Below are 18660 nucleotides of genomic sequence, written 5' to 3' on the forward strand. Positions count from 1 at the left end.
GAACTGCTTACATTTCAGATTATATTCTTAAATATAATTCCCTGATACTTTAACTCAGATGAAAATTCTAAAACAAGTTACAGAATAGCAGTCACGGTTTTTATAGGAACAGGCAGTACTGAGTGTCTGAAAATAATTTACAAGCAGGTAGTACTGAAAAGCAATGCCAGGTTTTACTGCAAGTCTTCAAAAATCTCGGGAGCTTTGTACAGAAGGAATATAGGCAAGCCCCAAGCAAATGTAGAAACACTACATTAAGTTATTGAATTCAGTGCAGTAATTTCCCAACAATGTTTTGGAGATACCTTGAAGTGGTAGACGCTATCAGTTTCTGGACATGTGGAGCCTGACTGCTGTCACTAGAGCAAGCCTATTCTTTTCGTTGTGATTCATTTAAACATAGGCTCCTGTAAGTCGCCTTTTTACTAGATGAATATCAGGTTGTTCAGCTACTTCTGCTTGTTCTCAGTTGACTGGCAGTGTCACCTTCCGGACAAGAGGTCCATCCTTCCAGCTACTGTCCATGCATTCAGGACTTGCAAAGACCTAGATTCTTATGTTCTTTGTAGAGTCCAGTAAGCTCTTATGATCTGTTGGAAAAATAACCTCTAGGCCAATGTAGCTAACGCTGGACCAGTTTGACCAGATCCTGAATTTAGGATTTAGTTAAATATTTTGATGAAGCGCAAAATAATTTTATTTAATTGTTCACAGTTGTGGCTACTGTTGTTGTTAACAGAAATAAGTCTTCAGTGCTTCCCAGTAATTAAAGACGTTCTCACTTGTTTTCTTGAAGGTGGGCATTAACTACCAGCCTCCAACTGTGGTGCCAGGTGGCGACCTTGCAAAGGTGCAGAGAGCTGTATGTTTGCTGAGTAATACCACTGCCATTGCTGAAGCATGGGCTCGTCTCGACCATAAATTCGATTTGATGTATGCCAAACGTGCCTTTGTACATTGGTACGTTGGGGAAGGAATGGAGGAAGGAGAATTTTCCGAAGCCCGGGAAGATCTGGCTGTCCTTGAAAAAGATTATGAAGAAGTTGGGATAGACTCTGTAGAAGCAGAGGCTGAAGAAGAGGATGAATACTGAAAATGCCGAAGTAATAAAAAGCGTGTTCTGTAACAGCGACAAATGAATTGCAGAATCCTGTTCGCTTGCTTGCTTGTTTTCAGATGCAGTTTTAAATGTTGTACTGTTCATTTTTTTCTTTGTTACTGTTTACACACACAGTTGCTGCGTAAGAACTGTTTGAAATTACAGTTTTTGGTAGCATCTAGTCTTGCACAACTTAAAGATTAAATTACAAACTTGTGTACGTGTCTGTAACACTGTATTTATCTATTTATCTATTTATCAATTTATCTAACTGTAGTAAGGGTAAGTGCCATTACACTTTTGGTCTGAACTAGAATATTTGCTAAAAGCACCGAACTTGCTACTTAAAAAAATAAAATTAAAAAAAAAAATAAATGGGGAGACTCAGCAGACAAAAGGTAAAATTTTCCAACCAGCGTGCCCCCTTACACTCAGTTCCACCTTAGATAGAAGGAAAATAAAATGTCAGATTACCTGCTTTACAATAGTCATGTTTTGAATTCCTACACTGACCTATGAAATACTTATGTGTCCTTTAATGCACAACTCTGTGGACTCTGTAAGCTTTGATGAATTAATAAAAAATTGGTCTTTTTTTTTTTCACCTGTTCTTACTGTTAGCAGAAAATACAACTTCTATTTGCGGGCAGTTATTTTGTGGTGTGGTTTTTTTGTTTCTGGCTGGTTGGGTGGGTTGGGTTTTGTTTTTCAGAAAAGCCATATGGTTTTCAGTGAAAAGGACTGGATGCAACTGACTGGAGTTAATTAGCAGATGCTTCTCTTCACAGATTGTGTGTTCTTTTTTTTTGTCCAGGGGGCGGGCGGGGCCTCCCGGGGCACGGAGCTGCGCTCGGCGTCCTGCGCCCCGCCCCCGAGGAGCGCCGCGCGCTGCGGAAGGGCGCGCGGAGGCGGAAGGTGGCGAGGCGGAGCGCCGCCGCAGGAAACCTCCGAGCGGTGCCGGTGTTCGGCGGCCATGGTGCGGCTTTACGACTTGCACCCGTTCGGGTCGCAGAGAGTAGTGCCCTGCAAGCAGGAGCCGGCGCAGTTCTGCCGCGGCCGCGACGTGCTGTTCGTGGCCAGCGCGGCGGCCAGCTGCGGGGTGGAGGTGTTCGCCGTACGCCGCGAGGGCCGCTGCGAGCCCTTGGGCTCCTTCGCCACCCTGGGCCCCGTGCTGCGCATGGCGCACAGCCGTGCAGGTCAGTGCCGGGCGCGCGGGGCCGAAGTTCCTCAGGGCGGGGGCGGGTGGCCTGTGCGAGCGCGGAGCCCGGAGCTGCTGCCCGGCCGGGGCGTCTCCTCTGAGAAGAGCGCTGCTCTTACAGTGGGCCCACGTCGAGGTAGCGTCGGAGCTCTGGAGCCGTGTGTTTTCCTTTAACAGCACGTGAAGTGCGTTTACCTAGCGAATTAATTTGCGCTCGAGATCTCTCATTAAAGAAAACCCGGTAAAGGCTGTACTCCGGAACGCTATGTGAGGGCTGAGAATTTAAGATACTTTTTGTAATGTATTTTATTGGGTTCGCAGGTAAGCAGCTCAAACGCTGTCGTGTGTTCTTTAACGACTTAACAGTCCTTCTGCTTTCCCTTAAGGAGACTATTTGGTGACGATTGAAGAGAAAAGCAAAGCAACTTTCCTAAGAGCTTATGTGAAGTGGCGATGCGTGTCTGCAGGCAGTTCTCGTTTTTGTGTCCGGATGGTGGGTCACAAGATGGAGGAGTCGTACACCGAAACCTTAAAAGAGCAGATGTCGATAGTGGAAATGGCACTTTCAGATCCTCCGCTGTGTATTTCATGTTGTCCTGTAAATGGAGATCTTCTTGTGGGCTGCAGGAATAAGCTAGTCATGTTCTGTTTGAAATACCTGGTCATAAACCAGAATTTGACAGTATTGGACTTTGAACGCTCCTTAATTTTACACACTGATAACTTCATTCCTGCCGAAGTTGCATTTTGCGCTAGGCACATAGCGATAACAACAGAGTTGGATGTTCTAATCCTGAAACTGGACCTGATCCAGCATAGTGAAGACAGGGGAGAGCAATGCGCATATCAAGTTAGTACAACAGAAAAGCTGGTGGATGGAGGTAAGTACAGATATTGAACTTTTTCAGACTGAGAATCTGCTGATTACTGTCATTCATAAAGAAGGCTCAAACGTGATGTCTTTACATACTGCCTGCTTGCAATGTGTGGGAATTAACCTGATTAGCTCCCACCTAAAAATCAGATCAACAGCAGAAAGCTCTTAGAAAATCTTTCATTTATAATTTAAGAAATTTTAAAAGGTTTGTGCTTCTTGAAATGGAAACTACACCTTAAAAAAAAAAAAAAGAAAAAAAAGAGGTCAATAAAATTTCAGATGGGAAAGATATCAAATGGAGTTTTCTTCATTGGTGGACAATGGATTTTAGCGCAGACAACTCACACTGGGTTGTTTTCAATACTTAAAGCCAAATAGAAAAGTTCAGAACATTTTTGGGTGCAATTAGGATTTGTTTTCTGGAACTTAGGTGTGTTGAAGATCACACAACCTTGTATCATAGCCACCTTTTTCTTTCTGAAAACCTTTTCAACCAAATGACAACATTTTTTTTATTTGTTATTTGGCTGTTTACGGCACAGGTTGCTTTGGATTTGCCTTATACTGAGCAGCTTGCCTTTTAATAGAGTCACAAAATGGGTGGTTTGGTAGGGACCTCAGAGTCCGTCCAGTTCCAACCCCTGCTGTGGGCAGGGGCACCTCCCGTAGACAAGGTGCCCAAACCCATCCAGCCTGGCCCTGACTGCCCCCAGGGATAGGGCACCTACAGCTGCCCTGGGCAGCAGTGCCATGCCCTCGCTGCCCTCTGAGCGAAGAATTTCTTTCTTATATCCGATGTAACTCTGCTCTGTCTCGGTTTAAAGCCATTACACCACGTCACGTCTCTCCACGTGCATGGAAAAAGTCTCTTCATCTTTTTCATAAGCCCTGTTTAGCTATTGGAAGGCCACGATCATTTTTCCCCGGAGCCTTCTCCAGCAACCCCGGCTGTCAGCCTGTCCCTGCAGCAGAGGCACTCAGCCTCTGGGCATCCCTGCGGGCTCCTGTGTCCCCACTCCTACAGGCCTGTGTTCCTGTGCTGGGGCCCGGAGCTGAATGTAGCTCTGTGAAGGACTGGGGGAGCAGAGGGTGAGAACCACCTCCTTTGCCCTGCTGGCTTCATTTCTGAGGCAGCCCAGGATATGGTTTATGTGAAAAGTCGATTGTTCTTGTTTTCTAGTGTAGCTCGTCTCAAAACGTCATAGTTTGTGGAAGCCAATGCTAATTAGTTTCCTGTGGTTGAAGTTTTTAGTCGATATTGTATCAGTGTCAGTGTTTTCTTATTGCTAAATGGAATTGTTTGAACACTTTGATACATTTCCATTGTTTAGGTATAAAAGATGAAGACCTTGCAGCTCATAGTTTGCAGCTTGAATTAGATGAGTTTGTCACATGTCAGAAGCCAGTGGAACTGCTTGGGGAAGAAAGTAAGCTTTGTAAGATACCCATCACACTTGAGTCCACAGAGTTGTCTACAGAAGGCAAAAAGCGCTTTCAAGTGCAGTATCTCCTTTTCCGGTATTACAAATGCATTTTCCCCTGCAAGGCTTAACTGCTATGTTAGTAATTCCATGTAACCAAAATGAGCTCACATCTTGCTGAAAGGAAAATCCTGGTATTTTGGCTTCTGGGATGTTTGTGTGCTGTGTATTTTTTATGTTGTTGCTTTTTTTTTTTTTTTTTTTGTCTGCTGAGAAGATAACTGTGATGCAAATGAAGATCCTTACTTGGCCTTGCGAATCCTAAGCTTTATTTAATGTTGTGAAAGTGGCTAGTTAGCACAGTTAAATGCGATTTAACTGGTGATTTTGCAGTATTGGTGATGTTTAATACCGGTTTTCATTGTACATCCTCGTATTCCATGAAGGGCGCACATGACAGCTTCGCTTGTGATGTATCAGGAGGGATGGTATTTTCTCAGCATACTGGATGACAAAATCGTTTAGATTGGAAGGGACTTGCTGAGTCCCTCTCCTTAACATCTCCTTGCTTGGGCAGGATCAGCTGGACTAGGCTTTCCAGGACTCGATCCAGCTGAGTTTGAGTAGCTCCTTACTGGGCAGCCTTTTCCAGCATTTGGCCACCCACAGTTCTTATACTTTCATGCCAAACTAGCAGAGCAGTTTTACACACCTTATTCTGGAGTAACTTGTGTGCAATTTTCTTAATATTTACAACAAGCCTACTACAAAACGTGACAGTCAGAAATAATCACCAGTCCTGACAGCGATCAAGGCACTGCCTTCTGCTTGTTTGTTCTGTGGGGTTCAACTCCAGCTGAAGCGATGGTTACTGAAGTACTTTTTACCAAAAAAAAAAGTTCTCCCTTTGTGCAGCTGGGAACGGGGAGTTTACTAAGTATCTTCAGCCCTAAAAAACAACACCTTTGGTTTTGTTAGTAATCAAATCCTTTAAACTTTTATCTAAAACTGTTGAAGCATTGGTATTGCAGTCCAGCTGTGAATTCCAAAGCAAAGCAAGGAAAAGGATGAGATGCAATAGGAAAGAAAAGTAGGACTGAGGGCTGTGCCATGTTACGTTGTGTTCAGTTGAAGAAGGGATGGGGAAAAAAAAGAAGTTAAATAATGGTTCAGATCCATTTTAGTGTGTGTTCAGCACTGTCATGGCTTTACCATTTTTGTTATCGGTACTCCACATCATAACATCATGAAAAGCACCGGGAGTTAAGGAGTTAATGCCCCATTTCTGTGGACTGCTAATTTTCCAGGTACCCGATTCTCAGAAGAGAAGAACTGCATACCCCAGAGGACTTTGCATTCAGAGGGGGAGATAAAACTCCTTGCAGGTCACGGGACTGGTCTCTTTTTTTTTTTTGTGCTGCCTGGCGGCGTGTGTGGCTTGCTCCCCAGCCATTTCGCTTTCAATTCGATTTCAATAAGGCCTTTGGTTTTGGACACTCTCTCTGTCTCATTTTATTTGATTTATTAGCCTCGGTTCTAATTATACATTGTATTATATTGTGTTATCTCGCATTCCAATATCAAATGTAGTAAATTAACCTTCCTCCTCAGATTGTTGCCACTGTTCATTTGTAGGCCCGTCTCCCTACCCTTCCCCCTTTTCCCTTTCTTAAGGTGTGGGTCTCTGGGTCCCCAGCCCCATTAGTCGCAGAATTGGGCTGAAACGGCCCAAAACCATTGACACTCCCCTCCTCTTTTCTGGGCCTGTGGGCCTGTCTCCTCCTGTCATGGACACAGATCTAGAGATAACTCCGTGACATTCATCAGATCCCAGCATTGAATGCATGACTTGTGGAGGAGCAAAGAAAGGATTTTTGGTTGCAAAAACTTGAGGTAGTTGCCTCTAGCTGTGCTACGTGTTTCTTGGCCTTGCTAAGATATCTGTATGAGCAATAGGAATGAAGGATAGTTGAGTATAAAAACATCAACTCTGGGTGTTACAGCTGTTGCTGTTTACTTGCTTGGAGTAGACGATAGCTTCTTACTGACTTCCCATGTTGTGTTTTTTCCCTCCAGGCATTTTACACCAGACCAGTCCCCTTTTGGCTTTTGTGAAGAGACGAAGCTGCACTCTGTTCAGTTCCTCCCTGTTCACCAGACAGGTAAGCGCACATGTGGGGGAGCAGTATGAGTTAAAATACCAGTTAGCAACGCTGAAGGAGGAAGTCTATTCAAAGACTACTCTCAGTGGTTCTCAGTGACTAATTTTGTATCACGAAAGAGACACTTTTTATGTCGCATAAGTAAAGTTATCCTCAGTGTTATTGTATGATATTAGGATGCCTCTCAGAGTTAATAGCAGACATCAGAGAAGTAAATCTTAATATTAAGGTACAGGTTATCTCTATTTCAAGCTTTAAAATAGAAGGGAGTGAAAACTAATTTTAGGGGTTGACTAAGATGCACTCACTCAAGCCTCAACATAACCATGGAAAAATGCTTTATATCAGATCGTCTTTCCTGCTCACCCAGTTTCTAGTTTTCTGGTAGCAAAGCCATATTTAAGCTGCAGGTGACTGAAATGAAGAAGCTACTTCACAGAATGGTCAGGGTCAGAAGGGACCTCAAGGATCACAAATCTCCAACCCCCCTGCCACGTGCAGGGCCACCAACCTCCCCATTTCATACCAGACCAAGCTGCCCAGGGCCCCATCCAACCTGGCCTTGAGCACCTCCAGGGATGGATGGGGCATTCGCAGTCTGTCTGGGCAGCTTCTCCAGCACCTCACCACTCTCACAGTAAAGAATTTCCCCCTGACATCCAACCCTACATTTTCCCTCCCTCGACTTCAAACCACTTCCCCTTGTCCTGCAGTTATCTACCCTTTCCAAGAGTTGATACTTGTTATTCAACTCCAGCTAACTTTTCCCTTGTGATTTATAGACTTCAACAAGAAAGTCTGTAGAATCTGAACACAGGCTTTGCCTACCTAAGAATGATCAGGCTGCTCATTCCATTCATGGACATTTAGTTCTAATGACTCTGCCTGGAATTATAGAATCATAGAATTGCTTGAGTTGGAAGGGACACTTAAAAGTCATTTGGTCCAACTCCCCTGCAGTGAATGGAGATGCCCACAGGTTGATCAGGTGCTTACAGCCCCATCCAGCCTTACCTTGCACGTCTGCAGGGACAGGGCACCTCTCTGGCCAGCCTGTGTCAGTACCTCACCAACCTTACTGTAAAAACTTCTTTGTATCTCATCTAGATCTCCCCGCTTTTTCCCAGTTTCTTTTTTCCCAGTTTCCATGTGCTGTTCGATCTATGGAAATTCTTCACTTGTGAGTACATCCATGCTTCTGTTGTAAATTACTTCCGATGAGATAACAAATTGATTGTTACCTGCTGATATGCTGTTGTTCATATTCTTTTCAATAGCTACTAATAAAACTGGTCTGGAACTTGGGCACGTCTGAGAGTGTAGTTTAGGCATCAGGTCACAAAGAAACAGAATGGTTTTGATTTATGAAGTATATGAGATGCCTTTTTTATTGTTATGTCTAGGGAGTTCTATGACAGCAAAAGAGGAAACTGAGAAGAGAGGACTACTGAGTCTCTTCTGCTTTTTTTCTTTGCCTCATGTTGGATATCTCTACTCTGTTGGGAAGTTAGTAGAACTGATTTCTACTTACCAGTACTCGGAGAGGTCAGAGCAGGCAGTTCTTACTCCACAGTTCCTGCATGTCATTACAAGGTAACTTTCTTATTTTTTTTTTTTTTAATATATTTTCCTCTTTGGCTCATTTATGAGTCCTTCGCAGCCTCTTCGGTCATTCTGGGTGGATTAATGTTTTAGTGCAGAATGCCCATCTGTCTGCATCACAGAGCTGATTCTGTCTAGTTTTTGTGCTGGATTAATTCAAGTTTTCTTTTTTTTTTCTTCATCAGTTTTTCTTTCCTCTTTGTGAGAGCCTGCAGTGTTACACAGTGCGGTGCAGTGCAGCAGCAGCTCGCGATGAAGATCCATGCATTGATACAACTGTGAAGGTGCATATCTCATATTTTTTCTAAAAGAATGGAGAAGCAATATGGCAGTTGTGTTTCATACTGAAATTCCATTTGTTTCTATTCGCTATGACAAATAACATCCAAAATTAATATTTTACATCAGCCTGTGGCATATTCTAATTTAATGGTCTGCAGGTGTATCGCTGCAATCTATTATTGCTGTTTAAGATTCTAGAGGATTAATAGAATATTTTAAAAACCTGTAAAATCATGTACACTTAGAACAAAAATCATACTCTCCTGTATAAATCTGAATGGAGGGAGCAGAGATTTCCCATATTGCGGCTGACGATGTTTGCAGAACCGGCCTGTCTTGAAACTTAAACTTTGGTCTTTTCTCTCTTTCTTCTTTTTTATTTTTGTTCCCTTTCTCGGGTGTCTTTGAACTGGCAGTTTTCTTAAGAGGAGTGTAAACATTTGAACATGTCTGCCTACCTGATAATGTGTTGGTTTTTGTGTTGGTTCTTTTTTTTTTTTTTTTGAAGAGGAGGGCTTTTAATCATCGAAGTTCTAGATTTTGCCCCTTCCTCAGTTTGCTTTGCTGTAAAAATCTGCTCGATTACAGAAATTGGAACAAATGTTAATAAAAATACCAGAGCAGTTGAGAATGAAGAGTATTTTAAGCTGACCTTCATGGATTTTATTTGAGCATGTAGACAGCAGACATAAGGAAACCACAGAGCAGTTGTATTACAGAAATTTCAAGAGCCAAACATTCTCTGACCTCCATTTTCAAACACATGAAAGAACCTGTCCCTTTCTCAGACTCAGGTCTGCATGTGTTTCCAGAGCTTATGTTCAGTCCCTCACAATTCCTTCAGCCTGGCAACAGGCAGCCTCAGGAGGCTGAGAAAATGTGCACGTAATGGAAGCCTGCAGCCCTTGTGGTTGTCCACACCACAGCTTGCCTGGCAAAGGGTCTTCCAGGGGCTGCAGTCCCTTAGGGGCATCCCTGTCCTGGTGTGAATTTCTTCAAAAAGCAGGGTACATGTAAAACACGACGCTGTCTCTCCTTGCTGCACTGTGCATGTTAATTTGTAAATATTTATCTCAAATAAAAAAAAACCCTAACCCTAACCCTAACTGGTGGTCCTTTAAAGTCAGGCAGTTGAAGACCCAGCCAATGTGCTAGAGTAAAAGTGTTCAGGTACTTTCTTACATCGTATCTTAGCAGACACTTGTATTTAGATGCAGGGGCAGAAGTGTGGTAAATCTTTACAAAAAGAGTGAGCATCTTAATTAATTTCAGTTACTCAGCTTGTAAGCTTCTTATGTATTGGTTTCTAACCATTGTATGTATTGGTTTCTAACCATTCTGTATGAAAGTGCCTATTTATCCTTAGCCATTAATTGTGATTTGAATTTATAATTTAACTGCCAAGTGTTTACTAGCCTGCAAACATATCTGTTTATGGATTTGTCATATGATTGATTTATTTTCTTTTGGCTGCATAGTGTTTATTTAAACATTGACAACTCAAATCTTTTCCTTTTCTCTAGTTCCAGAAAGGCTGATAACAACAGATCCAGAACCATTTCTGAGTTGGAGCCTGGCTGGAATTTGTATATTATAAACACTGTTTCAACCATCCAACTTTACAGAGAAATGGTATTGCTACCTCCTGCTTTTGGTTTTGATTGACTGAAAATAAGTACTATTAATCTCTGTGCTGAGTATACAGTAATGTATTTCTTGTGAATAGCCCATAATCCTATTTCAAATGGCTGCTGCCCTCTCAAGAATTCTTCCTGTGCATTGTTTTTACCAGTACCCTAAGTATATCCTGTGTCTGTTCTAGGTAGATTATAGTAGAACTTATGAAAATGTAAGAACTGAGAGTTGCATCCATCTCCTAAGCAAGGCTCACTTACTAGTCAGAGCAGCAATAATGGACCCTAGTTTCTTTAAATCAGATGACAAAGAAGAACTTCTGAGAGCATTCAGAGAAAGTTGTGCCTTCTTAGGAGACTGCTACAGCAGGTATGTTTTAGATGTCAGATGACATAGATGAGCTCTTGTTTCCAGTAATCTAGCCTAAAAATAAAAGTCCATCGTTCTTTGCTACTGTACATTGGTATTGTGCGTAGATTTCATGTTTCTCTGCAGTTTAATCTGGTCCTCTGTGCCGTATCTATTGTTTTTATTGTCAATCTGACACAGAATACAATGTCACCTTGAGTAATAGCATGTGCTTGCAGATACTGGTGTGTCTACAACTGTTAGGTGTTACTTTAGTTCTTACCAACAGCATCAGAAGTGTCCCTTTACTTACTCTTTTTCACTTCCCGTCTGTTGCTTTCAGGTTTGACACAAAGGATTACCACCTGGCTTTGCCATACTACCGAATGTCAGGTTTGTCTGTGGCTGAAGTTTTGGAGCGGCTAGCTTCAGAAAGTGATGAAATACAGACCTATGAAAGAGGATTAATATTTTATTTAACTCACTCTCTTAATGAAGAATTAAATGAAGAATTAAGCAAGGTAAAAACAAGTGTGGTTTTTTTTTTTTTTTTTTTTAATCTGTTGATCTAGTTCTGATTTTAAGAACGATATATGAAATTTTAATTACAATTTCTATTGATATACTGCACTGCTTTCTAAGTTTTACAATTATTGTTTTTCACATGGTTTTTATTTTCTCATTTTAACAAAATAGCAAGCAACAGCTGCAATGCTATCACGAAACATAAGGATCTGGCTGTCATGATGCATGTTACTAATGTACACAGATACTTCCATGCTAGGAAAGTTCTGTCTCAGATTTCTTTCGTTCCTCTTTTCTGCAACACTACAAACTGTTTTTTGATCATGGACAGATTGTACTGGCTGGTAAAACTGACTCAGTGTGGTGGATGGTTCTAGCTCTTCACAGTTTCACTCTTGGCTCGTTTAATTTCACTGACAGGGAGGAAAGGCAGGAAAAGCACTGTGATTTCGTAGCTAAGCTGTATTTGCTTCTATCTTAAGCCATAAGAGTCTGTGTATTTGGAAATGGCCAGATTGGATGGGGCTTTGGGCAGCCTGGTATAGTATGAAATGGGGAGGTTGGTAGCCCTGCATGTGGCAGGGAGGTTGGAGATTCGTGATCCTTGAGGTCCCTTCCAATCCTGTTCCAATCCAATCATTCAGTGATTGTGTGATTCTGTGAAATATTGAAACTATAAAATGGCTTTTTTTTTTTTTTTTAATAGGAATTGGCAGATAAAGTTCTCCGAATATTCTATCTTGCTGACCCTACGCAGCTGCCTCATATCATCTGCAGTCCCTGCATGAAGAATGTATGTCCTCTGACAGCTGTGAAGTATCTTTGTGAAGTGGAAGACATTATGCCATCAGTGGTCCTTATGCTTACTAAGGCTTTCATGGCTCTGAAAATGGGAGACCTTACAATGTACGAATGTGAGATGAACTCCCACAAGGAGGTAAGGTATACCAAGAGCATGAATTATCCACTTTTTGTAAATCCCAGGTCGATGGGTTGTCTTGTGGTTGTATTTTACAGTAAAATAACCTTCAGTTGCTTCTCTTTCTCCTCATTTTCTGTGTAGGTTCCACTTGAACATCTGCATTAACAGTAGGATCCAGGGCTGATATACAGTGGGATGGTGCTGTCTTTGCAAAGCCTTATCAATAAACAAAGGATTTGAAGATATTAATTCTTACAAATGAAATGCAGTATACTGGAGCTTAGCAGAGTCAGTGCTCTTCACCATTATGGCAGGGTTGTGTGGTAGCATTTTTCTGCCTCTCCATCTGTAATCAATACATGCAGTGTGCCCACAAAAGCTTACCTTCTGTATGCAAACAACCCTTATAAAATTGCCTTACGCAGTGCATACAAGCCAAAGTTTCTGTATGCAGTCTCCCTACACAATTTCTAATCTTCTCTTAAATTAAAGCACTCAGTTGTTACTGTCTAGATCAGAACCTACTTCAGTGCTATCAAAGTAAGAATTCCATGTTAACAGGGGAAAAAATGTTAGTAAATCAGTCATAGATGTTCATATGTGGATTTAGACTGAGACCAGTCGGTAAATTGCTGCTTCTTAAGGCTGATCAGGAGTGTTGAATAGTCAAAGGTTACAGAGCTTGTGGCGTGGGCTTTTCCTGAGAGAGAGCTGATATCCCAGAATTAGGTGTCAAGCTTCAGAAGTAAAAGCTTTGGGTAGCTTTGAGTTAGCAGCTTTTTGAAATACCGGGTGGGAACTGTGGAATGCTGTTTCAACAGTGTTGTGTAGGATCTCTCACCTGCTTTCCAACCATTTGCAGCAAGGTGAGGTGAAATTGCCATGTTACAAAGAAGCTGAAAAAATACACATTCACAGAATGGTTGAGTTTGGAAAGGACCTCTGGATATCATCTGGCTCAAACGGTCCAGCTCACCCTCTCTTCCATTGCATGGATGCTATATAAATGAGAATCAAGTGTTTAGTGTTTTAGTTGTGGAGTTCTGGTTTTAATTTGACTACTACAAAAACAACTCAACTTTAAAAATCATTTCATTGTTCAGTATTAAAAACAGTGCTTCCAGAAAGATGAAGGAAAGATAATTTCTACAAGTAGAGGTCTAGAAGTCTGAATTTTCTTCCTAGGTCTTTATATTTCTTATGTAAATTGTTTAGTTTGTACAGACATCATTTCTCCACTGTTGTTAAAGTGGAAATAGTATGTTGTCACATTACCTTCAAAAGCACTTTGAGTTGGATATTGTGCAGCTTGTTTTGATCATTGTTTCAAAGGTGTTTAGAAAAGTATTTCACTGACATTCTAGTCAGTGAATTTTCACAACACCTTCTTTGTTTACTGGCTAGTAAACACATAGTAAAATCTATGTCACGTGTACAGTAACTGCAGGTTTCATCAGAATGTTTCTTTCACTGTTCAGATAAATGGCATGGTGTTCTCAAGTCACTGACCCAACACGCAGTTTGGACCTGGATCTTTGGAGAACTATTTTTTAAATTGTAGAAAATACTTATTTCTCTTGACTTCATTTCATTTGCCTGTATAAGCTTGACTGGCTGAGAAATACTGACTTCACTGAGTTGAACTGTGCATGGATTGAGTTATTTGTTTAAGTTATATCTGATTGTTTATAGACAATGCTGGCCTGTGGCTTCATTGGGCAACCAAAACTCCTGAGAGAGTGTAACGAAGGAATTGTTATTCCAACTGAATTTGCTGTTCACCTGAAGGTGATGCAACCTGGATTACTGGTGGCTGCCACTGTGGCTTTACATGAGAACAGTAAAATCGAGCTGGAAGAAGCAGATATGTTTTTCAAGGTTGGCATATGATAATTTTTTCCTTCTTTTCTCCACATAACTGATTTTATGGGTGAGCAAAGTGGGCTTGGTTGCTCCTTCACTCACATTTTAGCACTTCTTTTGAAAGAGGCAGATGAGGATTGCTACACTGCATTGCAGAGAGATGGCTATGAAATCAGAAGTCAGTCTTTTTGGAAAGAAGAATGGAGAAAAGAAAAAAAAAATTCAATTAGTTGTTAAGTTCTTTGTTTTGATCCTGTCACTTGAATGCATAATTTAATCTCAGAGCTTTTCTGACCTTTTCTGGTCACTGAAGTTCGCTGTGTTTGTGAGTAGACAAAATATTTTTTCCTTTATTCTACAGTGTAATGTTGTTTGGATTAAAACCATGTACACTTAAATATAAGTATGCTGTGGACTAATGTCTGTTACTGTGAAAGACATGACAAAAAGACGTGAAGCTCACATTAGAACAAATACTCTTTTTCAAAGCCAGCTGTAAACCAGGTAAAGGTCCTTTTCACCAAGCAACCAGACCTTAAGCCCAGGAGCATCTCCCTTGTGGTCCTACTATTGCACTCAGCTGAGATGCACAGCGTTTCCTTATCACGGCCTTTGCTTGCATTAAGATTCCTCTTCAGAAGACTAGGCTAAGCTATTGACATATATAAAAGCCTCCAAATTAGCAGTCAATAAATATTTGCTGACAGTCTGCTGACCGTTCTGACAGTGGAAGAAATCAAATCTATGTTAAAAAAATTCTATGAACTTCTGTCTTTTTCTAGCATTGTATTATGTAGCATCGCACCCTTGAGAAATACCGAGTCAGAAAGGTGCTAAAATCCTGCCTCTATTAAGTGAAAATCTGTTCCTGTTGTTTCTTCTGATTTCTGCTACTAACAATTGCTACGTTCTGCACTAACTTGTCATTTTCTAATGTTTTTGTTCCTAGATGTTATGTAATAATGGTGAAGACATGGTTCCTCAACTTTTGGTAGATTTCTGGGAAGCTCTTCTTGTAGCATGCTCTCAGGAAGAAGTACTTCAGGAGCTCTTATTGAGGGTTACTTATCAGTATGTTTGGAGGATATCAAAGAAGCAACTCCCTGAGACTAAACCACTGAAAACAACTGAGGATCTGGTAACTCAGAAGTTTTATGACTGTACTGTCCATCTAAAGCTGTCCAATTACTTAGTATTTGGATGGTGGACAATTTGGAGTAGAAATGCTGAGTCATGGCCTGAACCAGTGATGGAGCACCTGGTGGGAGGCAGGGCCAGCCCAGGGGAGCTCAGGTGAATGCAGTGTACCTGGTTGATGGAAGGGGTGGAGCAAGGATCCATCCCTTTCCAGACCTCATTTAAGGGTTGGTAGTGGAGGTGAGGGAATCTTGCAGAGGTCTTCCAAAAGGTAAGAAGCTTTTTGCTCTGTTTCTGTGCCCACAGCTGCTGTATTTGGGCTTGTCTTCATTTGCTGCTGTCAAAGGCTTTGCCATCCTGCTGATATGACTGTGCTTTCCATCACATTATAGCGTTGCAGCCTCTTAAAAGAAACATGCCTGAGAGTAAATAATGTAGTGTCTGCTTACCAGACAGGTTTTGCTGGTTTTGGAGAGTCTTGTTCTTTAAGGATATTTTAAAATACACTCAACAGGAGTGTCACGGTTCTGGATATTTCAGATCAAGGCTAGAATGAAACAGAATTTTCCAGGTGGTTTTTTTTTTTCTGTAACAAACAAAAATTTTGCAAAACCGATAAAATGAGGAAATACCAGGGTGATGAATTGTAAGATACTTTGAATGAAAAATCTGAAATACAGAAATAAATAGAAGTTTCAAGCTGATTTATTTTTTAATTCTATGAATTAGAGGAAATAATAGGTGCTATTTGAGAACAAAATTTTCTGTGCTTGTGGGGAGTGGGACGGTTGATGTGGAACTGTCACTAATAAAAATACTTCTTTTTATTACAACTTCTATATTGCTTTTGTAGATAAACTCCTGTGATCATTTTGGGTCCATTTTCCCATGGGTTACTTTCATAATGTCAATGGAATCTCCACTTGATAAAGATTGTCCTGAAGATATTTCAAAGCTACAGGTATGAAATCCCCAAACCTTGCTATTCACAGCTCAAATCTGTTCTGCAGATGTTCATGCATGTGTTAACAACTTTTTCTAGCAGCCTGCCCCCCCTCAATTTATCCAAGTTGAACTAAAAGACCCCTTAAATCATGAAAGAAAAAAACAATGACGTGACACATCAACAACAATGATACTTACCTTTGCTATTAACTGTGTACTCAGCTTTCTCAGTTCTTAATAATGTCTATTAGAATAAATATTACTTTATAAGTATTGTAAGTAAGGTTGCTCTAAGTTTATGGTTAGCGGTGTTTTGCAGAACTCGCGTTAAATCCAAACAGTCTTTGTTGTTGTTGTTGTTTAGTCCATTTTATGTGGTCAGTCAATAGATACAACTGCAGCTCTGCCTATCCTGGAGCCTCTGGCAGAGGCTGGCAATGTTGGCCTCACCGTTCGTGTTCTCTGCAGTACCCGTCTGGGCAAGCACGAGGAGTCCATTGACCAGCTCCTCAGACAGTGTCCTGCTGCTGCTGTGTTGTACGCTCAGCATGAGCTGAAAGATGACAGTCGGGTGAGCAATTTGGGTTAAAGTCTTCTGGATTTTGGCTTGTTTATTTTCCCTAGTTAAAATGCTTATTGCAGATGGATCAGATAGCCCAGCCCTGCCACTACTGTTCTCAAGACCAAATTTGTGCTTTATTTTTAAATCTGAAGATGGTTTCTGTGGTTGTAACAAGTATGAAAACAGAGTTGGAGGCACAACTAAATCAGAATATAGTGGAATAAAAAAGTTATTGTGTTTATAAAAGATATCTATCACTCGTAATATCACTCGTTGCTTTGCATGGAGCTGGGTGGAACAAGAACAAAAAAATACCCCTTGCAAATCCTTTTCTCTGTAGAGGCACCTCTGGGGGCACTGTTGAGGTATTTGTTGAATATGAGAAGACGATATTGAAAACTGGATGTATGTGTGCAAAACTACTGCGTTTCAAAGCATCGTATAAGTCAGCCTACCTGTATCTGCACTCACCTAATTCTTGGTGTATTTTTAGCACTTTCTTTCGCACTCTTAACTGCAGTCATTGTTAATTTACGGTTTTGCTATGGGTTTTTATGAACTAGGCTGTATTGTGGAACAAGCTGCTCCCAGAACTTTGTGAGAGAACCAGACTTACCAGAAGTGACTGTCCTGTTCTTATTTCATCACTAAAAGGTAAATCAATTGATCAGAGCTCAACTCCAGAAGCCTCTGTATAGCATCCAACATTCTAAGTATTGTTCTAAGGAATACTGATGTGATGTTTGGAAAAAAGGGAGCTAGTTTTCCATTGTTAAAGCTTATAGAGCTCAGCAGGCTGTCTCATAATCAGAATAGCATTCTGCAACATCCTCAAGAAAATGATGTCATTCAGTTTATACTGAAAACAATTCATTTTGGGAATCATTACTTCTACACTGATCAAGAATAGACGCAGTTTAAGGAAGTTGATCGTTAAAGTAAGGGATACGGATTGTACTTTCTGTCTAGAATAAGTGACTTTATGGTTCTAAGCAATGGCAGCTAACAGGCTACTGTTGATAACCCAGTGGGCAGTTAAGTGTGTATTCATGGTTAGGTTACAGACTGTAAAAGATACAGTGTGTTACTGATGGTTGGTCATATTAAGCAGAATGAAACATCTGAGTTCATTTGGCAGGGTGGTAGGATTACTGCTTTTTGGTTAGCAGAAATAAAGAAGTGGTGAAACTAACTGTAGTGACTGATGGAGTCCAGTTGCATATGTGTAAGAAGTCAATAACACTGCACCATTGAGGGGCAAGTGCATTGAATTTTGGCAGAATAAGAAGGTAGATTAAGAAAAATAGGCGTGTTAAATAAAACAGAAGTGTGTGCTTCGTGAGAGGAGAACAGATTCCCTGGCTGGACTGTGCAGCACAAGTTGCCATACTAGCAGATTGTTTTGTTTTCATGTGACAACTGTGCTACAAGCATTTAAGATCTTATTTAACAGCTTCATCTCAGAAGCTGCTTGAAAAACATCTGATTTCACAAATAATTTGGAATTAGGATACTAATTGAGAAGACAGCAAATGGAGAAGAGCCCTGGCAATGAAGCATGTGAAGTACTAGATTACTATTCTGTAAGCATTAGTGTCATATGTAAGTGTGATGAGTTGGTGTGGTTTTAATCTAGGATGTAATTTCAGTTTACGGCTGAGATTTCCCATAACAGTGTAAGTTCCCAAATAGACATGTCTCAGATTTTATTTCAGTTAAAATATTTAGATCACTTGATGATGAGTTAATAGTGACATTGTGCATGTTCTTTTTGTTCCTGGAACTAACCGCAGTACACCAAATAAGATTTTCTCCTCTGCTTTTGGCAGAAATCCTATCAGTAGTTGCAATGGAACTGGAACTATGGGATTTCCTTAGTCTTCTACCAGAAGATGGAACTGCACCATTTTTCCTGCCACATCTTCTTCACTGTAGCCAAAGGAAACAACTGATGTAGACACAATGAAAGTAAGCCTATGCGTTCACATACCAGGAATGTGCTGGAATAAAAAAAGAACATGAAGGAGTAGTATGTAAGAAACAGCTCTGTGCATCCGCCTACACATAAATCACCTTCTTTTT

The 18660-nt window shown here is 40.9% G+C and overlaps 1 protein-coding gene across 1 annotated transcript; it reads left to right on the forward strand.

The window, feature by feature from the left end:
- The first annotated feature begins 2035 nt into the window (after positions 1–2035).
- Positions 2036–18601, forward strand: HPS3 (HPS3 biogenesis of lysosomal organelles complex 2 subunit 1). The gene is made up of 16 exons (XM_042892415.1): positions 2036–2295; positions 2684–3178; positions 4506–4692; positions 6672–6757; positions 8161–8350; positions 8545–8637; positions 10165–10273; positions 10464–10645; positions 10968–11145; positions 11856–12086; positions 13764–13949; positions 14884–15072; positions 15925–16032; positions 16381–16587; positions 17142–17232; positions 18408–18601. The coding sequence occupies exons 1-16, from the start codon at positions 2073–2075 to the stop codon at positions 18533–18535; spliced, it is 2883 nt and encodes a 960-aa protein (XP_042748349.1). The 5' UTR covers positions 2036–2072; the 3' UTR covers positions 18536–18601.
- Positions 18602–18660: the final 59 nt, after the last annotated feature.

This window comes from Lagopus leucura, unplaced genomic scaffold (genome assembly GCF_019238085.1).
Source record: "Lagopus leucura isolate 7727_CA_CO unplaced genomic scaffold, USGS_WTPT01 201-0_obj-0_obj, whole genome shotgun sequence".
Classification (NCBI taxonomy): Eukaryota; Metazoa; Chordata; class Aves; order Galliformes; family Phasianidae; genus Lagopus; species Lagopus leucura.